At 33.7% G+C, this 26,622-nt stretch overlaps 1 protein-coding gene and 1 pseudogene across 1 annotated transcript; both read right to left on the bottom strand.

Moving 5' to 3' along the window:
- Nucleotides 1–242: 242 nt before the first annotated feature.
- Nucleotides 243–2,016, bottom strand: LOC149244296 (methylesterase 17-like). The gene is made up of 4 exons (XM_089367965.1): nucleotides 1,582–2,016; nucleotides 1,335–1,475; nucleotides 890–1,015; nucleotides 243–662 (listed from the first exon to the last, which is right to left on the bottom strand). The coding sequence occupies exons 1-4, from the start codon at nucleotides 1,834–1,836 to the stop codon at nucleotides 384–386; spliced, it is 801 nt and encodes a 266-aa protein (XP_089224091.1). The 5' UTR covers nucleotides 1,837–2,016; the 3' UTR covers nucleotides 243–383.
- A 7,319-nt stretch (nucleotides 2,017–9,335) lies between these two features.
- Nucleotides 9,336–23,673, bottom strand: LOC149244295 (methylesterase 17-like; annotated as a pseudogene).
- Between the last annotated feature and the right edge of the window lie 2,949 nt (nucleotides 23,674–26,622).

The following is a 26,622-nucleotide window of genomic DNA, read 5'->3' as shown; positions in this document are numbered from 1 at the left end:
AAAATCAACATATATATGCTCAGAGAAGAAAAAAAAACCTAACAATTTCCCAGTGCAATCTGACAACAATAATTCATAATCATCACTCTGCGTAGAAACCATGGAAGTATAAGCTGCAGTGGAATGTAAACAAGCTTGACCAACTTGTGTAGAAAGAGACACACACAAATTGAGTCTCAGCCAAGGGAATGACATCAAAGCATTTATCAAATATAGCTTCTACTTAATATTAAACAAATTTTCTAAGTCTAAGTCTAAATTTGCTGGTGCAATAACGAGTTGAAATGATCGATGGGATCAATAGGAATATGTACATCTGAAGCAGATGGTATATATATTTAGTATATCACCAAAGATGAACTACAACCATTGTTGGAGCATCTTTAACCTGCAAACAGCTGGGCAATTTGAAGCAGGTGTCCATGGAGCTCCAGAGGGGAAGAAAAGAAAGGGCTGTGGTCGGTATCCATGCTAAGGACCTTATCCGGAGGCCACATCTTGATCATCGCTTCCTGTTTATCCAACTGTAAAACTCTGTCCTGCAAGGTCTTTATATAAACTCTTGGAACCTTCATAAATTCTTCTGAGGTTGCAGTAAAACTGGCTGTCTGGATTGCCAGCAATGGTGTTGGTCTTATCAGCAGTGAGGCCAGAGCAGCATCCTGTAATTTGAATATACCCACATCAACATTTAATGAAAAAAATAGTTATTGGGTTTTAAGTGGCCTCTATAAATACATATCCAGTTGGGTTTTGGTGGAAATCACAGGGTAATGATTGAAAACTGCATAAATTCAGATGGGTTATCCTTTTCTATAAAACCCACATGCCTTAAGTGCTACTGAAATCAGGGAGTTGTTTTCTTGTGCTATCCTGATAGATTTTATACCTCAGGTGGGCTGAGTTGATATAGAATTTCTTGTTCCAATTCTCTATGCACCATTGCGCTTGTTGGTGGGTGTTCTGATCCAAGGCCATGGTAAAATTCATATTCGTTTAATAGGCCTGGAGTTCCCTGCACAGATTGAATTAAAAAAAATTCATTTCCCTATATAAAACTGGGTGTAAGTATATGAAACATGTTTGGATATCGTTGACCATTCAATTCAGTTTGCACAGAGAAAAAGCTACATATATAGTATTAAAAATGTTTCATATCTCTACATATATATAAATGTTTTGTATGCTTAGACCCACTCTCATACTTCTATAAAATATAAAGCGAAACCTGCAGACAAAAAAAAGAAGCCAAGGTGGGTCTTTAAAATCGTCCCTGAAGCTCAGATCGGAACATTAAATAACAGTAATTGCTTTGGATTCATAAGGTCAACAACCTGCTGGACATCTTGGTCTGTACAAAACCCATGAGACAGCATGGTGGCTGCAACATAAACTGCAACAGCAATCTTATGGCCAAACACATGGATTGCATGTGTCAAGCTCAGTCCTCCAGCACTGTGGCCAACCAGCACAACCTACATCAATCAACAACAGATAAATATACCTAATAACTTCACAATTTACATGGTAACTGAATAAGCTTCTCTGTGATGGGCAATTGAATCTATGGTTATTGCAAACCTTCTGAGAGAGAGATATTTCTGACAGTATGTTCATCAGAGGCCTATCATAATCCTCAAAGGAAGTGATTGAATTAGGATCCACAGTGTTCAGGCCTGATCCTGTGAGATCCATGGCAGTGACCTTATGCCCAGAGTTTTGCAGAAGATGGATGAGTTTGTACCAGCACCAAGCTCCATGCCCTGCACCATGTATCAGCACAAAATGGAACTTTCCATGTTGATGGTTATGGCCGCCATTTTCCATTGCAGCCATCAAGCGTCTCCTCCTCTCTTTGATAGTGATGCAGTATAATGAGGCTTTTTGTAGATAGCCATGGAAGCAGAAGGAATGTATGATGGGTTCTGATTGTAAACACTGTTGCTAGATTGCTGGGTCATATTCCTAGCCCAGCAAAAGTGGTGTGTTATTATGGAGTCAAAGGTTGAAATATGGCTTGGGTGAGGTCTAAAGCAAGTTGGATCATTTTTTGATTGCAAGAGGTTTGAACTAATTTGATTGATTGATTAGTTGAAATTTACCAGTCAAAACCCAGCCATAACAATACCTCAAGATATATGTATATGCTTAATTTAGGAATATACCACAACACTAATTCCATGATAATGAGTTCATGGGCTCCTCATTGTAAAGATTTGTACCAGTTTTGTAACTTAAAACTGGACTTAATTTAATAGAAAAAAAATATTAAAATCGTTGGAGTATTGAGGGAGGAGATGGAAGATAAACATAAAAGATAGTTGACTCTGGTTATCTTTTGGATTTTAATAGGCCGTCTTTCTTCTATCTCCAAATTCTATTTCATTATTTTATGGATATACCTTAAATTTTCTCTAATTTATGCCTCGTCGTTATAATGGTGGGAAGGGTAATGATTTTTCCATGGATTCTGCAATTTCTGCAGGTTTTCCTTATGTGGATAGAGATGAATAGTTGGAGGGCAATTCTTCCCCAAAAAAATGACCATTAATTTAAACGTGCACAGGACCTTGCAGCCTGATTCCAAGATTCACCACTGAAAGCGGAATAAGATTTTTTGAAGCATCGAACGTCACTCCACGTCACTGCATTATTATAAGAAGTGGCAAAGACTTTATTGGGCACTTCCCGCATATTGTGCATTCCCAATCGATCCAATATTTGTAAAAATTTATTACTGAAAATTTCTTTTTCTCTGTACGAAGGCTTGTGGGGTAGGTATTAGCATGGGTGTCCTATGGACGTACTCAGAGGAGTTGTCCAGCAATACCTTTGGTTCATTAGCTAAGTGTCCTATGGAGGTACTCAGAGGAGTTAGTCCAGCAATACCAGGTTGGTTCATTAGCTAAGTGATGAATGCCATGTCAGGAGGCTGCACTGCATGAACTCTGTAAAGAAACAATTAGCTAAGTGATGAATGCCATGTCAAGAGGCTGCACTGCATGAACTCTGTAAAGAAACAGTCAGATGAGATGTAGTAAAGATTTCAACAAAAGATAGATAGTTTTTGCTGTAAATTAAATTTAATGGTTGTTTAACTGTTTTGATTGATAAAGGTGTTTGATGGACAATGATGTCCAGGATTTGGATAATTTGGATTAAGATATCTTGTAAATAATTTTTTTTTCCTTGAATACCTAATTCCCATTCAGATATTTTGTAAATAAATTTATCTTTTTCCATAGTAATTTGAAAACTAGATAATAGTGATGGATATATCTATTTTCTGTCCAGCATTAAAATTGATTTGAAAACCAAATAATTATTATAAATAAATTGTTTTTTTATCTTACATTTAAAACTGATCTAAAACCAAATAATAATAATAAATAAATCCTTTTTCCATGGCATCTTTAAGTCAATTGGGGACTCCTGGAATATTTGGGAATCTGAGAGACATAAATAGGATTCCCCAATCAACTTAAACTCACTGCTTTTTCCATCGAATTAAAACCATCCAAAGACCAGATCGTAGTGGTGGATAGATTCCCCTTCTGATGAGACCAACCAATAGGGAGGTATTCAAGTTTCATTGAATCAGTCTGAGTATAAATGGTTAGTTTCGCTTGACCTTGATGGGATGTGTTGCAAATAAGCCTTTCATGTCCAGATAAGATTCCATGAATGACAGTGATGGCCATGGTCAGAAAGAGTTGCGTGTTGGTATGTTGCAATTTATGAATTTCCTATCTTGACTTTCTAAGTTCAATATAGCGTTGAATCAAATAGCACGATTGAGTAGTAATGGCTTATTTTGGTATGTGGAAGCGCTCAAGGCTTCTTTGATTATAGAAAGATAGACAGGATGGCTGTCATTTTTAAAAACATTCAGCATTCTATTGTTTTTTAAAGAGTGAATAGGTTATTTTTTGGCTTTTTATAATTAGTTTATGAGTTAGTTATTCACTCAGGTATAATTGTTTGTATTTGAAATAAATTTTGTTTTTACTGTAAACTACAATATTTATCTGTAAAGATGTAATTTTTAAAATTTTAAAATCTATTATAATTTAATAATAAGTGAATTTATATGAGTAAAATGGTTTTTGTTGGTTCAAATAATTAATATTAAAGAGATTAATTTTTCATTAATTACAAATAGTTTTAGATTAAATTTTAATATTAAAACTGGTTTTAACTTGAATAGTATTTCTAGTAATCATGGCTAAAGTTACTTTTACTGAAATTATATACTTTTTAATTATATATAAATTTAATTTTATAAGTAAAAGAAAATATATACATTATTATATATAATTTTTAATTTCTATTGTATTTTTATTTCTTTTATTTTATTATTGAATTGAATTTTTTAAATAAAATAATATGGTAAATAATGTCTAATAAAAAAACTAAATTCAATAAGAACATCAACAAAAAAATTATCATTAACTTTTGTTTGGACTACATCCAAACCACAATTGAAAATCCAAACTCACTTTATTATGGGATGTTTTTTTTCTTTTGGATTACATCCAAATCACAATCACTAGTGAGTCAATCCAACACGGGATTTTTTTTGGTTTTTTCATTACTATGGTGTTCGAGCTTTTTTTTCAAGATGGAGAGGATTTCATGACTTTACAAATCTTGAATATTAAGTATTTTTTTAATAGAGGATGCAAATGTCATTTATACTAAATTATGTAATTTGTATGGGCTTCCAAATAGGGATTTATAAGGGATGAAATACAAAATCAAAAGGTCACTAAATGTAAAATTAGGATTCATGAGAGGTGAAACAAAAATCAAAAGGCTTTCTTATCTAACTAATGTTGTTACATGAGGAGTAATTAGTGCTTCCACATCCCATCAACATAATACACAATTGCATGTGACTTAGTTGGTAAGAATCGTTGCCGATTGTCATGTGTAGTGTCCTTTATGTGTCAAGAAAGGTGTTAAACCATTTAATGTACAAGTGTTGGTTTTTGACAACCAAAATTATTAAGTGATCTTAAAATGATACATTATCTTAGAAGCAAGAGTGTCTCAACATTTATAGCTTCTTTATTTATTACCATCTTAATTAATGAAAATTCAAAATATGTTGTGCCAATGAATTTTACCTTGGTGGTAGTGTTTTCCATTAGTAGTCATATAATTTGTTTCAATTAATATATCACTTGAAGTCTATAGTTGTACCATGTTTTGTTCACTAATATTGTGCTTTTAAGAGTTTCAAGAGCTTATTATATTTAAAGAAAAAAGATCCCCTTGAGCCACTTGTTATTATTTATCTCTCAACTGGCACATTACTAAGTCTTTGAGCCATGTTTTATCTTGAAGAACTATTTCTTTATTTTCTCGTATCCTTACACTTATATGTATGGTGAGATCTATATTTAATTTATATATTATTTAGACAACCATTAATATATTTATACAACTCACTTATATATATATATATATATATATATATATATATATATATATATATATATATATAGATATATATATATATCTATATCTATATCTATATATATATCTATATCTATATCTATATCTATATCTATATATATATATATATATATATATATATATAATTTATTAAACATGTATCTATTAAATGTTTAATTACTAAATGTGCATAATGAAAGTTAAGAAAAAAAAACAACAAATTTATATAATGGTAATAATGTGAAAATGCACATGTTGTCAAGATATGATAACCCAAATATATAATAATATTTAAAAATAAATCAATACGTCTAACACGTATTTATAGAGAATAGTTGTATATAGTTCAAGATTACATGATATTGTATTCCCAACTCATATTATGGTATGTTTATTTACATCATTGTAAATATGAAATTTGTGAATATTTCACAAAGTCTATTATTAAACTAACCCACTAAGTCCATGAAATACGTATCCTCTCCCAAGATCTCATTCTTGTCATGAAATCATTACATGTATTAAATGATCAATCATATATATCAAACAATTCTCTCCTAATAACTATATATTTGACTTGCATAAATAACATATACTCCATATAACTAACATTAATAACATGTATATCACATCATTCAAAAAGAATATTCATAAATAGTAAATACATATTAATATAATCAAATTTAGTGCAACAACTAAATCATACATCTACTACATTATGTCTTATTCCTTGAAATTGTAACTAGGTTTGGTCTTCATAATGTATATCTATCATTGTTGTATTTATTATAATTTGTCAAGCATGTTCTTTATGTTAGAGTCAAAAAGAAAATCATTTTTGCCATGTCTCATTTGGACTTTTATAAGAAAAAGAAAATTGTTTTTTATGTGTCTTTTGTTCAAATCTCAACTGCCAAGTTGGCCCTCCAGATGACAAATTGGCTCAGCCTTTAGAAGCACCTTTTCGGATGAGGAAACAACTATACATTGGAACCATTACTCCATCATTTGAAAAGCAATTCACACTTCATTTGTGGAAATAAATTTGGGTGTGTGACATGTGAATATGAAGCACAATCTGAGGCACATTCTATGTGATTAAGCGAGCTACCTTAAGCACTATTCTTTTGTGATAAAGCGATTTTTCCTGAGGCACACCTTTCTGTGATCGAGTTTCTTGAGGCACACCTTTCTATTGTCAAACAAGTTTTCAATGGCAACATACTTTTGTGGTATCTGAATTATCTATTGCACCATACTTTTGTGGACTTCGAGCTACCAATGACAATATTTCTGTGGAATTCGAGCTACCAGTGACACTGCATCTCTGTGAAATTTAAATTACCTATGATGCTACATTTATGTGGAAAACTTATGGACAAACATATGGCATCTTGTGGACAAACTTCATGTGGACAATTGTTGCTTGGTGGAGGGTTGACTTGGCTCTTGGGTAATTCGTCTATAATTTGGATTTCTCTATTTTTGACAAAAATTCTATAAAGAAAAGATTATTGGGTTTTCTCCTTGTAGATTTTTCTTTGACTTATGGCCTAATTTATGGTGTCTTTTATCTTTTATGTACTGTGACCTTTACTTTCTTTATATTTTTGAATGTATAATTGCTTATAACATAACTAAATAAAATAAATACTAAATAAAAAAATATATATATGAATAACAATAACATGAAACATTTAAATTTAAATTATAAAATTTATTTTTTAAAATGAATATTTTTAAAAAATAATTAAATAAGTATAAATATAAACAAACCCATATAAATATATCTAATAGTTTTTTAATCTCAATTAAAATCGAATTTCAAAACTAATTTTATGTAATAGCTAAACCTACTTAGACTTGCACAAGCCATGAGTAATCAAATCAAAACAAACGACAAGCACTACAGTAAACTAATAAAAAGGAAGAATAACAACATAAGGAAATCCCAAGACAGTATTAACAGGCGTTAGTCAAGGTTACATATTGCATACACGTGAATCGTATAATTTAACAAGTGGCATCAACTCAGTGTTAAACGCAAGTGACTTAATTTAAAAATAACTAATTATAACTCTAAAGTCTAAGTCAACTTATCATTATTAATTATTAAACATTAAAAAAAATTAAAGATTATTATTATTTATTATATAATAGTCACTATATCATAAACCTAATTGTAATATACTCTGGATATATGGCATTTATACAAATATCAATATATGAATAATTAATATATTATCTATTTTGAAAGGGTAGTTTAATTGGTCGTTTAAGCATTTTGCTGATGGAAGGTTACTCTGTTCGAAGTGATCCTGTTTCTGTCTAGATAGCTTTCATAGTAATAGCCATCATTAATAACCACATAAAAAATACTACCTCAAACAAGTCAATACATCCAACTATATCAGTGATGAACCATTTAATATCCAATTAACCTCTATGGCAGGAGAATGAGTATTAAGGACCTACTAATAATGAAAATTATAAAATTATTTATTCAAAATCATTTCAAATTCACATTTTTCTTGTTTTAATTTTTTAAAATTGAGTTTGTTTATTTTTACATGGACAAGTTAACAATAATAATACAATTTTTATAATTATAATTTTCAGTGTCATTTAATTTTAACCAAGTTTTTATATATGAAAGTTCATTATATTATTGTAGAAGTTGAATTAGAATGAAAAGGATAACAATCATTCTTTCTAACCACCTAAAATAAAGTCAATAAATATATATTCTAATTATATTGTATAGATACACTAAACTTTTACATTTTAGATTATCTTTTAAATATCTATAGACACAAACTTACCACTACATCTATTCTTAAATAGCTTTTAAACTTTGTTATTAACTTTGTCATATTATTTTTTATCCCTAATAACTTAATTATTTTAAATAAATATGATTCTATTATTTTTGTCATGTTATTTTTATCTGTCAAAATGAATATCATTAAGGAAAAGAAATCATAATTGAATCTTTCGTTTACAAAGATATTTATTATTATTATTAAAAAAAAACATAATATATATCCAAGGTTTTCATCTTAATTTCAACATTTTTCACAGTACTCACCCTTTTAATTTTATGTCTATTAAAAACTCATAAAATAACTAATTAATATTTAAATATTTTTAATTAAATATTAATAAAAAAATAAATTAAATTTATAAAAAAATATAATTAATTAATACTTTTAAATTTTTAAATTAAAAATTATTAAAAAAATAAATTAAATATTTTTATAGATAGAATATTTAAATAGCTAATAAAATTTTATATTTATATGTAAAATTCTTTTAAAAAATATAAATATAAATAAAATTTTATCATATTTAAAATTGATAATACAATTTCATTCCATTTTTATTGATTATATCAAAAACATCAATTAACATTTAAATTCTAAATCACTGAATATGGTTATGTGTATCATCACATTTTTAACAATAAAACCACAATGTAATCTAAAACTCACTTAAATAAATGAAATTAAACGTTAAAATCAACATATCTCTGCTCGGGGAACAAAAAAAACTCTATCATCTACCGAGTGCAATCTGAGAACAATAATTCATAATCATAACTATGCCTTCAAACCATCAAAGTATAAGTTTCCGTGGAACGCAAACAAGCTTGACCAACTTGTGTAGAAAGAGACACACACAAATGGAGTCTCAGCCAATGGAATGACATCAAAGCATTTATCAAATATCAAACAAAGCTTCTAAGACTAAATTTGCAGGTCCATTAATGAGTTGAAATGCTCAATGGGATCAATAGGAATATGTACATCTGAACCAGATGGTATATATATTTAGTATAACACCAAAGATGAACTACAACAATTGTTGGAACATTTTCAACCTGCAAATAGCTGGGCAGTTTGAATCAGCTGTCCATGGAGCTCCAGAGGGGATGAAAAGAAAGGGTTGTGGTCAGTATCCATGCTAAAGACCTTATCAAGAAGCCACATCTTGATCATGGTTTCTTGTTTATCCAACTGTAAAACTCTGTCCTGCAAGGTATTTATATAAACTCTTGGAACCTTCATAAATTCTTCTGAGGTTGCAGTGAAACTGGCTGTATGGACACGGGGGCTTCACTATGGGAGCAATACCATAGCACGTGGGTTCATATTAGGGGATATATAATGAGGGGAAAATGACATAATATATTGGGGGATATATAGGGGGTAAAGGGTTTTTATATTGACAGGTATAAAAAATGGAGCTCAAAGTTAATGAAAAAATATAAACGGGTATAAAAAATGTTAATGAAAAAATGCATACCTACAATATCTAGTGAAAGTAGGGGTTTTTTAAATTGGGGAGGTGTATTGGATTTATATTGATAGGGGGTTAAATAATGTAATTTTTAGAGGTATTTTCCAATATGTACTCAAATTAAGGGTATTGTTTAATATTCCATGATCGCACGTGATATGTTATAGGTTCATTGAGTGAAGCCCCCGTGTGTTTGGATTGCCAGCAATGATGTTGGTCTTATCAACAGTGAGGCTAGAGTAGCATCCTGTAATTTGAATATACCCATATCAACATTTAATGAAATAAATAATTATTGGGTTTTAAGTGGCCTCTATAAATACATATCTAGTTGGGTTTTGGTGGAAATCACAAGGTAATGATTGAAAACTGCAGAATTGAGATGGGTTATCCATTTTCAAAAAATCCATAGGCCTTAATTACCAGTGAAATTAGGGAGTTATTTTGTTGTGCTGTTATGATAGACTTATACCTCAGGTGGGCTAAGCTGATATGTAATTTCTTGTTGCAATTCTCTATGCACCATTGCGCTTGTTGGTTGGTGTTCTCATCCAAGGCCATGGTAGAATTCATATTCCTTTACAAGGTCTGGAGTTCCCTCTACAGATTGAATTGAAAAAATTTCATTTCCCGTATCTAAACAAAGAAATACACAAACATATATAAAATTGGGTGTAAGCATATGAAACATGTTTGGAGTTTTTTATCATTGAATTCAGTTTGCACAAAGCAAAAACTGCATAAATGCTTCGTATGCTTAGACCCAGTTTCATACAAAATTGAGGTGGATCTTTAAAATCATGTCTGAAGCTCAGATCACAACATTAGATAATAGTAATTTCTTTGGATTCATAAGGTCAACAACCTGCTGGACATCTTGGTCTGTACAAAACCCATGAGACAACATGGTGGTAGCAACAAAAACTACAACAACAATCTTATGGCCAAACTCATGGATTGCATGTGTCAAGCTTAGTCCTACGACACTATGGCCAACCAGCACAACCTACATCAATCAAACAACAGATAAATATACCAAATAACCTCACAATTTACATGGAAACTAAACTAGCTTATGTCGTGGGAAATTGAATCCATGGTGATTGCAAACTTTTGAGGATAATGCTTAGACTGAGTTATGTAATTGCTGAAAAATTAGCCAGCAAATTTTGTGTTCTATGTTATCAGAATTAGGACAGTAAAGTAATAGATGTATTCAAGAAAATTATTAGGGAAAGTAGATTTGATGTAGGAGCATCCGACTGAAAAGGCGACAGCTGGAAATGGATTTTATTTTCTGCTGGAAAGGAAGAAAAACATTACAAATTTTGTTTTATTTTTGTTTTACTTAAATTAAGGCTGATACAACCATTTTCCTTTGAAAATTAAGCAAGCAAGTAAAATAGGATTAGTTAAGAGTATGTTTAAAGAAACTGTTAGATAACTGTAAGGTAACTAAAGGACAGTTTCTCAACTGTAAGAGACTGCTGGTAAGGCATAAAAGCAAAACCAGATCCCCACTGTGAGGGGGCTGCCATCTAGAGAGAATAACGAATACAAGAATTGAAATTACAATTTATTTTCTTCAGTATATGTGAAAGCAAATGAATCTAAAATCTCTGTCATTAAGAAAGAAAGACAATTTCTTTTTTTCCTATGCGTTGGTGTTTCAGATATTGTTTTAAAGAAAAATAGTGAAGTATTGCATTAAGAGGTCAAATGACATTGATAGAAACCTTGTGACTGAAGGCATCAGACAAGGCAAAGCCAGCAAAGATATCACATTCTTTCTCAAAAGCCCAGGTACATTTACATTCAGTATTCAAGCACACTTGTGCATTTGTTACATTCCAAAATTCAACAGTTCAATATACATTCATGAAACCAAAAACAGTAGAGGGTTTTGAAACCCACAAGCACCGAAAACAATGCTTTGCAGGCCAAGACCATTCCAACAGTGAGGGTGTGAAACCCACGAAATCATACAAAACATACTATGAAAATGACACCCCAAGGGTTTATGCCTGACTAAGGATAATGCAAGCAAAAACAACAAGACAATCACGGAGGGATCCTACCCTATTTTCCCAAACCGCAAAGACTCCCAAGAACGAGGCTGTGGAGCAGCATTCTCCAGGCACGACCTGCACATCACCACGAAAACAAGATGGGTAGTCAAAAACTGGAAAGGCAGATAAAATAAGGTGACAGAGAGCAGATAAAAGAAGGGAAGAGCAGGGGTTTACCTAGAAAAAGCATGTCACTGAGTTAGACGACGAGAACTGAGTCTCTAGCCAGAGGGTTTCTCTAAGCAAGAATTCCATTGGTAATTTTACCTGCTCACCAAGGGGCCAGAGGGTTAGAATCACAATAACAAGATGAAGGAACGAAACCAGAACAAATTTTTTTCCTGACGTAGCGTTTTTTGAGTCGCTCGCAGAAGTAGCAAGGGAAGAACCTGTGGTTACACAGAGCAATATCAACACTAGAACTAAAATCGAAAATAATCACGAGCTGAATAAAAACGAAGCATAAGCTAGGCAACAAAGAATAAATGAAACAACTTGCAGATTGAAAGTCAACTTGAAGCCTCCGTGGACCAGCAAACAAACCACCACAAGAAACAAGCGAAGGCACAACGCACACACAGAGCCGAACCAGACCAACAATGGATGCAAGAATGGAGGCCGACTCTTAGTTTCCCTCAGAAGATGTGAATTGGATACATTTGCGAAACCAAGGCCAGTACAAAGGGGCATGCCGAAACAATTAAAGTGCATTAAAACCTCACACCTAAAACCCTGTCTTTTTTATTCGGAAGATCTACGAAGTTAAACGGTCGTTGATACGTGTCCTTCCTCGATATTGCCACCAATTTTTGGTATCGGAGCAAGTTAGTTCCTTTTTCTCAGTAAAGATGGAGGTAGGTAGAAGAGGTCGAAGTAGAGCCATCAGAAGAGTAGAAGATGAAGGGCTATGAGAAGAGATCAGGACCTTAACTGCACATTTGGCGACAGTGGAAGCAGGAAGGCATAGACATCCAGAAGGTGGGGATGATAGTGAGGAAGAAAATGTAGCCACGATGGATGGGTCAGATGAAGAGGGACCAGAGATTAAACCATTGAGATCAATTTTGCTAGCTAGTAGCAAGCCAAGACCAAAGATTTCTAATTATGATGGCAGTTTGTCCACAGAGGCATTGTTGGACTCGATAAGTGAACTAGATACATATTTTGAATATGAAGAAATCAATGAAGAAAATAAGATCAAGTTTGCTATCACCAAATTGAAAGGACACACAACAATTGGTGGGACATTGTTTAGGTAGAAAGGAGAAGATTGAACAAACCATTGATTAAAAAATGGGACAGGATGGTTGCTAAGATGAAGAGCAAATTTTTGCCTACAAATTACCAAATTTCCCTTTATAGACTAGTATAGAACCTAAGACAAAGAATGATGACCGTAAAGGAATATACTGAATAATTTTATAAAGTAAACCTAAGAGCTAACTATGATGAAGATACCCCTCAGAAAACATTGAGGTTTGTAAATGGTCTACCGGATGGTGATCCTAGACGAAATTAGTATTCTTTCCCCTAAGACCATAGAGGAAGCCTATTAGATTGCTTTGAAGGCAGAGGAAAGGATTTCTAGGAAACAAAATGCTAGACGAGGGCGTGGTTCTGGCAGAGGTAGGGGACAATCCTTTGGTAGAGGTAGAACTACCAACAACAATGAAGAGGGAAATAGTTCGAAAACTTCGAGATAGACTGAAAGGGAAGGTAACACTAGAGGAGGAAGGTCATACCAACAAGGAAGAGGTAATGGCAGAGGTAGAGGAAATGCCTATCAGTGTCAAAGTGTCACAAGTGGGGACACAGGTCCTTTGAATGTCCTGAAAATGAACAAACTGGACAGAGGGGAGCATATGTTTCTAAGCCCGATGAAGCAGAGGCACCACCACAGGAGGTGGAAAATATTCCTAAAACCGGGGAAGCCTTGGTGTTGAACAAGGTGTTATTGAAACCAGCTAAGGAAATAGTTGATCAGACACAAAAGAAAGAATTGTTCTAGACTATGTGCAAGTCACATGGGAAATGCTGCAAATTAATCATAAACAGTGGAAGTACTGACAATCAGGCAACTACTGAAATGGTGGGGAAATTGGGTTTGAAGAAGTTGAAGCACCCAACTCCATATAGGGTGTCTTGGTTGTAGAAAGGACACCAACTGCTCGTCAATGAGCAGTGCGAAGTAGAGTTTCATATTGGCAAGTACAAGGAGAAGGTGACATGCGATATTATGCCGATGGACATGTGCCATATTTTGTTGGGTATACCATGGCAGTATGATAGGAAGGTCATCCATGATGGGGAAACAAATTGTTACAAGTTTGTTGAAGATGGGATAAAGCATATGCAAGTGCCCATGAAGGAAGAGGAAGCTGCAGAAACCAGTGGAACAAAAGCATTACTATTAGGTGGAAAAGAGTTTCCGCGATAGATTGAGGATAATAGGTGAAATATGTAGTTGTGCGAAGGCCAAAACTAGTATTGCTACATACTAAAATTATTGGCTTGCCTATAGAGATATAGGACATGCTGTAGGAATTTAGTGATATTGTGGTAAATGATCTACCAGACAAATTACCACCAAAGCGGAGAATTAGTCACCATATTGATTTCATTCCAGGAGCTAGTTTGCCAAACAAAGATGCTTACCGAATGAGTCTGAAGGACAATGAGGAAATCGGGAATCAGGTGTAGGAGTTGTTGGATAAAGGGCTGATTTGGGAAAGTATAAGCCCTTGTATGGTTCTGACTATTTTAGCTCCCAAGAAAGGAGGTGAGTTGCGGATGTGCACTGATTCCCGAGAAATTAACAAGATCACTATTAGGTACAAGTTTCCTTTACCTCGGATGGATGATATGATGGATTGTTTGAGTGGAGTAGCATACTTTTCAAAGATAGACTTGAAAAGCGGCTACCACCAAATCAGGATTTGAGAGAGTGATGAGTGGAAGACAACTTTCAAGACTAATAAAGGCTTATATGAATGGCTGGTTATGGCATTTGGACTAAGCAATGCCCCCAACACGTTCATGCATTTGATGAACGAGATGCCGAAAGAATTCATTAGTAAATTTGTGATTGTATATCTGGATGATATACTTATATTTAGAAAAATGAAGGAAGAGCATTTTCGACATGTGAGGTATGTATTGGAAAAATTGCAGCAAAATAGATTACTAATAAATTTGAAGAAATGTTCTTTTTTCAAGAAAGAATTAATTTATTTGGGATTTGTCATTTCCAAGAATGAACTAAAAATGGATCCAGAAAAGGTTGGAACCATAGTTAGTTGGCTGTCTCCCAAGAGTTTGTTTGAGGTACGGAGTTTTCATAGGTTGGCGAGTTTTTATCCCAAATTTATTAAAAATTTTAGTGGAATTTGTGCACCCATGGTGGACAGCATTAAGAAGGCAAATCAACCTTTTCATTGGATAGAATCGGCTGAGAAGAGTTTTCCGCTGCTCAAAAGGAAGATCACTGAATAACCAATTTTAAGATTACCAGACTTTAACAAACTTTTTCAAGTTCACTGTGATGCCAGTGGGACAACCATTGGTGTAGTACTCAACCAAGAAGACAAGCCAATAGCCTACTTTAGCTAGAAATTAAGTGAAAGTAGGTAGAAGTACATGTTTTATGATAAAGAATTTTATGCAGTGGTCCAAGCACTAAAGCATTGGAGACATTATCTATTCGCCAATGAATTTGTCTTATTTTCAGAGAATTCTGCATTACAGTATATTATGCAATAGCATAAGCTGAACCATAAAGATGCGAAATGGGTGGAATACTTGTAGAGTTTTACATTTGTGTTGAAACACATCAGTGGACAAGCCAACAAAGTGGTAGATGCATTAAACAGGAGGAATTTGATCCTACAGGAAAGTACGATACAAGTATTAGGATTCTAACATCTTAAGGACTTGTATGAAATAGATGAAGATTTTAATGAAGCCTGTGAAGCTTGCCAAAATCCACTGTTGAGGGATAACAGTTCATGGCTGGACTATAATATGTAGGAAGGGTTGCTATTCAAAGGAGGGCAGTTGTGTATCTCAGAATGTTCTATGAGAGAGAACTTAATCCAGAAAAAACATAATGGAGGTTTAGCTAGGCATTTTGGCATAGACAAGACTTTGGATCAGTTGAGCCACTTTTACTATTGGCCAAAGATGCATAGAGATGTACAGAGGTTTGTGACTAGATGCAAAGTGTGTCAACTTGCAAAGGGATATAGCCAGAACACACGGTTGTATACGCCCTTACCTATCCCGAACAGACCATGGGACTCAGTCAGTTTAGACTTTGTCTTAGGTCTGTTGAAGACACAACGGGGATTCAATTCCATCATGGTGGTGGTGGATCGTTTCAACAAGCTGACACATGTCATTCCTTGCAGGAAAACCAGTGATGCCACACGTGTAGCACACTTGTTTTTTACAGAGATAGTCAGATTACATGGCTTGCCAAAGTCTATTATTTCAGACCAAGACATAAAGTTTACGTGTCATTTTTGGCGAACCTTATGGAAAAAGTTAGACACCAAACTGAACTTCAGCTCAGCTTATCACCCGTAGACCGATGGGAAAAACGAAGTGGTGAACCGAAGTCTAGGAAATCTACTAAGGAGTTTGGTTGGTGAAAATTCTTGACAGTGGGATCATGTACTTGCACAAGCGGAATTTGATTATAGCGATTCGTCCAACAGAAGCACGGGAAGTAGTCCTTTCTAGATCCTATATGGAATGCACCCACGTGGAGTACATGTGTTGCGGGATTTGGATCAGTTGGAGAGCAGGAGTGTTGATGGTGAAGATTTCACAAAGGCAATCAGTGATCTTCATGAACAGGTAAAATTAAAATTACAAGACAATAGCCAAAGATACAAACAGAAAGCAGATTTGAAAAGGCGGGAGGTACAATTCAACGTAGGGGACCTGGTACTAGCACACCTACGCAAGGAGAGGTTTCCTAAAGGCGAATACAACAAGTTAAAATTGAAGAAAATTGGGCCTTGCAGGATTCTTCGAAAGTTTTCTGCGAATGCTTATGAGTTGCAGTTACCTCTAGGTATAGGAATCTCACCCATTTTTAATGTGGCAGATCTGTACCCATACATTGCTGCTAATGAAGAAGACAGTTCGGAAACATGAACAAGGAACACCCGGAATGAGAACGAATTGTCAACTAAACAGATGCCCCTAGCAAATCCTTTAGAGATCGAACAGATCCTAGACACCCAGGTGGCCAGATAGACTCAAAGAAAAGAATATTTTCAGTACTTAGTCAAGTGGAAGGGCCATCCTATTGAAGATAGTTCTTGGTTAAACGCTGGCCAGATTCAAAGCATTGGGTACTCTAGTGAAGAGCTCATGGACAGGAGCCATGAGTTTAATTTATCCCTAGAGCTTGACGCAGGAGCATCTGACTGAAAAGGAAACAGCTGGAAATGGTTTTTATTTTCTGCTGGAAAGGAAGAAAAACATTACGAATTTTGTTTTATTTTTGTTTTACTTAAATTAAGGCTAATACAGCCATTGTCCTTTGAAAATTAAGCAAGCAAGTAAAATAGGATTAGTTAAGAGTATGCTTAAAGAAATTGTTAGATAACTGTAAGGTAATTGAAGTATAGTTTCTCAACTATATGAGACTACTAGTAAGGCATAAAAGCAAAACCAGATCCCCACTATGAGGGGGTTTCCATCTAGAGAGAATAACGAACACAGGAATTGAAATTACAATCTATTTTCTTGATTATATGTGAAAGCAAATGAATCTAAAATCTTTGTCGTTAAGAAAGAAGGACAATTTATTTTCTTCCTGTGCGTTGGTGTTTCAGATATTGTTTTAAAGCAAAATAGTGAAGTATTGCATTAAGAGGCTGAATTACATCGACAGAAACCTCATGACTGAAGGCATTTTAGACCAGGAACCAGACAAGGCAAAGCCAACAAAGATATCACATTATTTCTAAAAAACCGAGGTACATTTACATTCAGTATTCAAACACACTTGTGCACTTGTTACATTTCAAAATTTAACAGTTCAATATACATTTATGAAACCAAAACAGTAGAGGGTTTCATAACCCACAAGCACCGAAAACAATGCTTTATAGGCTGAGACCAGTCTAACAATGAGGGTGTGAAACCCACGAAACCATACAAAACATACTGAGAAAATGAAACCCCAAGGGTTTATGCCTAACTAAGGATAACACAAGCAAAAACAACAAGACAATCATGGAGGGATCCTACCCTGTTTTCCCAAACTGCAACGACTCCCAAGAATGAGGCAGTGGAGTAGCATTCTCCAGGCACGACCTTCACATCACCACGAAAACAACATGGGTAGTAAAAAACCGGATAGGCAGAGAAAATAAGGTGACAGAGAGTAGATAAAAGAAGGGAAAACCGGGGTTTACCTGGAGAAAGCATGTCTCCGAGTCAGAGGACGAGAACCGAGTCTCTAGCCAAAGGGTTTATCTCAGCAAGAATTCCATTGGTAAGTTTATCTGCTCACTAAGGAGCCATTAGAATCACAAAAACAAGATGAAGGAATGAAACCAGAACAAAAAAATTACCTAAATTAGCGTTTGTTGAGCTACCCACAGAAGTATCAAGGGAAGAACCTGTGGTTACACAGAGCCATATCAACACTAGAACCAACATCGAAAACCACCACGAGCAGAATAAAAATGAAGCATAAGCTAGGCAACAAAGGATAAATGAAACAACTTGCAGATTGAAAGTCAACCTGAAGCCTTCGTGAACCAGCAAACAAACCACCACAAGAAACAAGTGAAGGCACAGCGCATGCACAGAGCCGAACCAGACCAATACTGGATGCAAGAATGGAGGTCGACTCTTAGTTTCCCTCGGCAGATGTGAATTGGATACATTTGAGAAACCAAGGCCAGTACAAAGGGGCAGGCCGAAACAATTAAAGTGCATTAAAGCCTCACATCTAAAACCCTGTCTTTTTTATTTGGAAGATCTACGAAGTTAAATGGTCGTTGATACATGTCCTTCCTCGATTTTTCCACCAAGATTAGTGAGATAATGGATAATCAAAATAGAAATATGTGGGCTATATAATAATGTATTCATTACTCTTATGCAGATATGAGATTCCAATGAGAGTCCGGCTCATGGATTGAGAATCAGACCTCTCTTTTTACTTTGCATTTGTTTTGTTTATGTTTTCATAAGTATGCTCTTGATAGATTTAACATGGTATCAGAGCTAGGTTAAGAGAGATGATTTATATGTAAAGTGTGTGTTGTTGGGAGGAGGTTTCAAAAGTTTGTGAAAGCCATTAGCAAGAGTTTTCATAATTTTGTGAAACCTGTGCAGATTCAAGTTATTGGTGGGAGTGCTCAGCAGTTAGCAGCAATGGCCAACAATATGAATATTTCTCAGCCACAAATACCAATGTTTAAAGGTGAGAACTTTGGTTTTTGGAGAATTAAGATGAAAACATTGTTTCTCTCACAAGATTTGTGGGATTTCATAGAGAATGGATATACAGAACCAAATGCTCAAACACTTTCCTGCTGGACTCAAGACCAAAGAAACCAGCTAAAGGAAAATCTTGAGAAAGCTTCAAAGGCTCTTTTCCTAATCCAACAAGCAGTGCATGATTCTATTTTTCCAATATTAGTTGTAGTAACAAAATCAAAGGAGGCATGGGATGCTTTGAAGCAAGCATATCAAGGAAGTGATAAGGTAAAAATTGTTAAGTTGCAGTCATTAAGAAGAGAATTTGAAACCTTGTGCATGAAAAACTCTGAATCTATTCAAGATTTTCTCACTAGAGTTATGGGTATAGTGAATGAAATTAGGTCTTATGGAGAAGATTTAAAAGATCAAAAAATTGTTGAGAAGATTTTAAGAAGTTTTCCTGCAAAATTTGATGGGGTTGTTGTTGCTATTGAGGAGTCTAAGGATCTAACTCAGTTGTTTGTGAATGAGTTAATGGGGTCTCTTCAATCTCATGAGAAAAGAATCAATAGATCTTCTGAAAAATCTATTGAGCAAGCCTTTCAAGCAAGAGGAAATATTTTCAAAGACAAAAGTGGTTCCTCTCATGAGGAAAGCCATAACACTTTTGGAAGAGGAAGAGGAAGAGGACAAACATATAGAGGAGGCAGAGGCAGAAGAAGTTTTTTTTCTGTACACAAAAAAAGAAGAGGCAATTATGACAATGATGGAGGTAAAAGATTTAATAAATCCCAAGTTTAGTGTTTTTATTGTAAAAGATGTGGCCATTATGAAAGAAATTGTTGGAAAAATAAAAAAACAACAAGTTTATTTTTTTGAAGAAAAAGAAGAGGTTGGCACTATATTCTTGGCTTCTGATTCAACTAATAATGTTTCCAAAGAGGTGTGGCTTATGGATAGTGGTTGCAACAATCACAGGACAGGAAACAAAGATGGATTTGTAGAGATAGATGAATCTACAAAATCTGATGTACTATTTTGAGATGACAAGCGAGTTGAAGCTAAAGGCAAGGGAACAATTGTTGTGAAGACAAAACGAGGAAAACCAAAGCACATTAATGATGTTTTATATGTTCCTGCTATAGCACATAATTTGTTGACTGTGGGGTAGCTCCCTGAAAAGGGACATTTAATTATTTTCAAGGACAAACAATGCATAATCTATCCTAGAAATGACCACAGTAAAATTATTACTAAGACTAATATGCTACAAAATAGAATTTTTTCTTTCAAACTCCCTTGTGAAGAAAGTACAACATTAAATGTTGCTTATGATGATAGTTCCTATCTATGGCACATAAGGTACGGACATTTGAATATGAAAGGCTTGAAATTGTTATATAACAAGCAAATGGTCAAAGTGTTACCACTTATTGGTTCTATTGATAAAGTCTATGAAGGGCGTATTCTTGGTAAGCAATATAGAGATTCATTTCCAGTAGGAAAATCATGGAGAGCAAGCAAATCATTGGAACTAGTGCATGCATATATATGTGGTCCTATGCAAACCTTGTCTCTCAGCAAAAATAAGTATTTCATTATTTTTGTGGATGATTTTAGTAGAAGAACATGGGTATATTTCATTAAGGAAAAATCTAATGCATTTGTCATATTTCAACAATTTAAAGCTCTTGTGCAAAAGCAGAGTGGTTATTATCTAAAAACAGTATGCACAGATAAAGGGGGAGAATTCACTTCTAATAAGTTTGATTCTTATTGTAAAATGAATGGCATTCAAAGGCAATTGACAACTAGTTATACTCCCCAATAGAATGGCATTGTTGATTATAAGAACAGAACAATTATTGAGATGGTTAGGAGCATGATGAAAGGTAAAAGCCTTCCAAACCTTTTTTGGGCAGAAGCTGTAGCTACGTATGTTTATTTGCATAATAGATGCCCAACAAGAAGCGTGAAAAATATTACCCCTTATGAAGCATGGTGTGGAAGAAAACCCAATAATTCTCATTTAAGAGTCCTTGGTTGCATTGCCTATGCTCATGTTCCCACTGAAAAGAGAAGAAAGCTTGGTGATAAAAGTGTGAAATGCATTTTTATTGGATATTGTGAGGAAACCAAAGGTTATATATTGTACCATCCAGAAACTGAAAAATTAATGTTTAGTCGTGATGTGTTATTTGATGAGAAAGAAAAATGGCAGTGGAATCGTGATGTGCAACAACAAACTCCAAGTATTGTTGTACAAGAAGGTGAATCTCTTGTTCTTTCAAATCCATACAGTAATCAAAATACTTCAGAGGCCACATCCACTCCATCATCTTTTGTTACTTCAAGTCCTGTTTCAAGTCCAATTCCTCCTCGAAAAAAGACAAAATCTTTAAATGAAATTTATGGTTATACTAATTTTTCTTTGATGTCTCATATTGAAGTAGAGCCAAGATGTTTTGAAGATGCAATGAAAGAGTTAGTTTGGTGAAAAGTAATGGATGAAGAGATGGCAACAATTAAAAAGAATGAAACATGGGAGCTTGTGGATCCTCCTACTGAAAAAGAAGTCATTGGGGTGAAATAGTTGTATAAAACCAAGTATGGAGCTAATGGATCAATACAAAGGCACAAAGAAAGGTTAGTAGCAAAGGGATAGCTCAACAACCAGGTATTGGCTACAATGAAACATATGCTCCCGTTGCAAGATTTGATACAATCATAACTATTTTGGCATTGGCATCACAATATAAATGGTTAGTTTGTCAATTTGATGTTAACCCGGTCTTTCTAAATGGTGAGTTGAAAGAAGATGTATATGTTCACCAGCCCCAAGGATATGAAGAAGCAGGAAATGAAAACAAAGTCTACAAACTGAAAAAAGGCTATTTATGGGCTTAAACAAGCTCCAAGAGCATGGTACAATATAATTGCCACTTATTTTCTGAAAAAGGGGTTTAATATGAGTGAAAATGAACACACATTATATATCAAGTCAAATGGTAATGATATAATGATTGTGTTTATATGTAGATGACTTGATATACACATCTTCAAGTGATTTGTTAGTGGAAGAGTTCAGGGAGGCTGTGATGACTGAATTTGAAATAACTGATTTGGGTTTGCTCCATTATTTTCTTGGCATAGAAGTGACAAAGATGAATGATGGAATTTTTATTTCACAAGAAAAATATGTTTCAAATCTTCTTAAAAATGGAAAATGGGAAATTGTAAACCCATGAGAAGATCCATGAATACAAATGAATTTTTTTTTGTAGAAGATGGAGCTAAAAAGGTAGATGCTCAATTCTATAGGAGTCTGGTCGGAAGCCTTTTGTATCTTACTACCACTAGGCATGATATTATGCCTAGTAGGCTTGATTTCCATATTCATGCAAAGTCCAAGTAAGATTCATTTTGGAGCAACAAAAAGAATTTTAAGGTATGTTTGTGGAGTAAGAAATTAAGGAATTTGTTATACTTCATCGAATAATTTTGGGTTGGTTGGTTATACAGATAGTGACTAGGCTGGATCTTTTGATGATAGAAAAAGAACTTTAGGTTATGTATTTAGCCTTGGATCAGGTGCAGTATTATGATGTTCAAAGAAGCAACCAACTATTTCATTGTCTTCTACAGAAGCAGAGTATATTGCAGCAACAACAACAACATGTGAAGCAATTTGGTTGAAAAAAGTATTGTTAGATCTAAAACAAGAACCAAAATATGCCACAACTATTTACTATGATAACTTGTCTACCATTGCCATAACTAAAAATCCAATGTTTCATAATTGCACCAAACACATTGATATCAAATATCATTTCATAAGAGACTATGTGGCAAAAGGAGAAATTGAAATAAAGTTTTGTACAATAAATGAACAACTTGCAAATATATTTACCAAAGCACTACCTAAAGGGAAGTTAAAATACATGAGGGATATGCTTGGAATCACCTCATTAAGCATTAAGGGGGAGTATTGAGAATAATGCTTAAACTGAACAAATTAGATTAGTCAAATAATGGATAATCAAATTAGAAATATGTGGGCTATACAATAATGTATTCATTGCTCCTATGCATATATGAGATTTCAATGAGAGTTCAACTCATGATTGAGAATCAGACTTCTCTTATTTTTGTTCATTAGTTTTGTTTATGTTTTCATATGTATGCTCTGAGAGAGATATCTTTGAGAGTATGTTCATCAGAGGCCTATCATAATCCTCAAAGGAAGTGATTGAATTAGTATCCACTATGTTCAAGCATGATCATGTGATATCAGAAGATGGATGAGTTTGTACCAGCACCAAGCTCCATGGCCTGCACCATGTATCAACACAAAATGAAACTTTCCATGTTGATGGTTATGGCCACCATTTTCCATTGCAGCCATCAAACATCTCCTCCTCTCCTTAATAGTGATGCAGTAAAATGAGGCTTTTTGTAGATAGTAATGGAAGGAGAAGGAATGTATGATGGGTTCTAATTGTAATCATGGTTGCTAGATTGCTGGGTCATATTCCTAGCCCAGAAAACGTGGTGTGTTATTATGGAGTCAAAGGTTGAAATATGACTTGGGTGAGGTCTAAAGTTAGATCATTTTTTTTTGTTGTAAAAGGTTTCAACTAATTGATTAGTTAAAAGTTGCCAATCAAAGCCATAACAATACCTCAATATATATGTATATCTTTAATTTAAGAAAAAACCGCAACACTAATTCCATGATAATGAGTTCATGGGCCCCTCATTGTAAAGATTTGTACCCTTTTGTAACTTAAAACTGGACTTACTTTAATAGAAAAAATATTAAATCTTTGGAGTATTGAGGGAGGAGATTGGAGTTAAACATAAAAGATAGTTGACTTTGGTTATGTTTTGGATTTTAATAGGTTGTCATTGTTCTATTTCAAAAGTTTTATTTTATGAATATCCCTTAAATTTTCTCTAATTTATTCCTCAAAGATTAGATGAAGCAGATGGGCAGATGCCATGGCTGTAGTGGCCGGAAGGGTGATGATTTTTCCATGTATTCTGCAATTTCTGCAGGTTTTCCTTGTGTGGATAGAGATGAATAGTTGTAGGGCAATTCATCCCCAGAATAATGACCATTAATTTAAACGTGCACAGGACCTTGCTGCCCGACTCCAAGATTCACCACTCAAAGCGGAATAAGATATTTTGTATAAATAAACATATATATAAACACAAGAAGCATCGAACCTTACTGCACGTCACTGCATTATTATAAGAAGTGGCAAAGACTTTATTGGGTACTTCCCGCATATTGTGCATTCCCAATCGATACAATATTTGTAAAAATTTATTACTGAAAATTTGTTGATTTCTTTTTCTCTGACGAAGGCTTGTGGGGTAGGTATTAGCATGGGTGTCCTATGGACGTACTCAGAGGAGTTGTCCAGCAATACGAGGTTGGTTCATATGCTAAGTGATGTATGCCATGTCAGGAGGCTGCACTGCATGAACTCTGTAAAGCTTCTGCTATAAATAAATTTAATTGTTGTTTAACTGTTTTGATTGATAAAGTTATGTTTGATGGACAAAGATGTACAGGATTTGGATAATTCAGATTAAGATATTTTGTAAATATATTTTTTTCTTTGAAAACCTAATTCCTATTAAGATATCTGGTAAATAAATTTATTTTTTTCATAGTAATTTGGAAACTAATATTAAAAATTGATTTAAAACCCAAATAATTACTATAGATAAATTATTTTTCCATCCAACATTAAAATTGATCTAAAACCAAAATAATAATAATAATAAATCTTTTTCCATCCCATCCGGTTGAAAACCATCCAAAGACCAGATCTTAGTGGTGGGTAGATTCCTCTTGTGATGAGACCAACCGATAGGGAGGTATTCAAGTTTCATTGAATCAGTCTGAGTATAAATGACTAGCAACCGATGGGATGTATTGGAAATAAGCCATGAATGACATGAGTGATGGCCATGGTCAGAAAGAGTTGCGTGTTGGTATGTTGCAATTTATGGATTTCCTATTTTGAATTTATGAATTGAATATAGCGTTGAATCAAATAGCATGATTAAGTAGTAATTGCTTATCTTGGTTAATGGCAAAAGATGAGACAGGTTGGCTGTCATTTTTTAAAACATGGAGCATTATATTATATTCTTTTTTAAAGAGTGAATAGGTTATTTTTGGGATTTTTATAATTAGTTAATGAATTCACTGTTGTAATTTTTTGGATTTTGAAAATATGTAATTATTTTTAATTTTGTAAATTTATTAGGATTTAATTATAAGTTAAGTTTATATGAATAAAATGATTTTTATTCTTTCAAATAATTCTTGATTCAGGTGTTCTAATATTTTATATTTTAAAGAAATTAACTCTTAATTAATTACAAATAGTTTTATATCTAATTTTAAGATTAAAACTGGTTTTAACCTAAATAATATCTCTAATACTTTTTATGATCATGGCTGAAGCTATTTTAAGTGACATCATATGTTTTTTAATTAGGTATAAACTTAATTTTATATTTAAAAGAAAATATAGGCACTTACATACAATTTTTAATTTCGATTTTATCTTATTCTTTTATTTTATTAATGAATTGGATTTTTAATATAAATCTGAAAATGAATTATACTAAAACCTTATAAATATCAATTGTAAGTCTTCATATTTTATTTATAGTAAAAATAATGTGGTAAATAATGTCTAATAAAAAAACTAAATTCAATATGAACACCAACAAAAATTATTACTAGTTTTTGTTTGGATTACATCCAAACCACAATTAGAATAGCACAACAAAACAACTCCCTAATTGTTTAGCAATGGTTTGGTTAGGACACGGTTAGGAATTAGTATATACCATATTTGGATTGTTTTCTAGAAATTTATGCCTATTTGGTTTGCTACCATAAGAATATGTATTCTAGGTATCTATGGGAAACTTCTTTGATCTGCTCAAAAAAATTTATTTCTACTTCGTTCTAGGAAATCTCATACGCACAATGCAGTTTTCTACTTAGTGCACTAGAAAAACGATTTCTTTTCCCTTTGATATGCCCTATGTCAAAGTCAAATTCGCTTAGGAAAGTGGTCCACCTAGCTTGGCCTGAATTTAAATTAGGTTGTTTGAAGAAACTCATTAAAATGCTATGATCAGTCAGTAAAAGGAATCTCTTCCTCAACAAATAATATCGACATACCTTCAAGGAGTGAACTATTGCAGTTACTTCCAAGTCATAAGAAAAATATCGTTGTTCATGATCTTTCAATTTCCGTGATTCGTAAGTTATTACTCCGCCTTCTTGCATCAAAACTCCTCTAACACC

This window comes from Pinus tabuliformis, chromosome 8 (assembly GCF_031772625.1).
Source record: "Pinus tabuliformis cultivar Carrire ecotype Pingquan chromosome 8, CPIR1, whole genome shotgun sequence".
Lineage (NCBI taxonomy): Eukaryota > Viridiplantae > Streptophyta > Pinopsida > Pinales > Pinaceae > Pinus > Pinus tabuliformis.
This window is presented reverse-complemented; position numbering and strand designations above follow the sequence as displayed.

What these genes read in the sequence shown, in the direction of transcription:
- LOC149244296 (XM_089367965.1), bottom strand. Translation starts at nt 1,836, where the DNA reads ATGGCTGCAATGGAAAATGGCGGCCATAACCATCAACATGGAAAGTTC. An exon ending in AAATATCTCTCTCTCAGAAG is followed by an intron (nt 1,476 to 1,581) that starts GTTTGCAATAAC and finishes TGATTGATGTAG; the next exon opens with GTTGTGCTGGTTGGCCACAG. An exon ending in CAGACCAAGATGTCCAGCAG is followed by an intron (nt 1,016 to 1,334) that starts GTTGTTGACCTT and finishes CAATCTGTGCAG; the next exon opens with GGAACTCCAGGCCTATTAAA.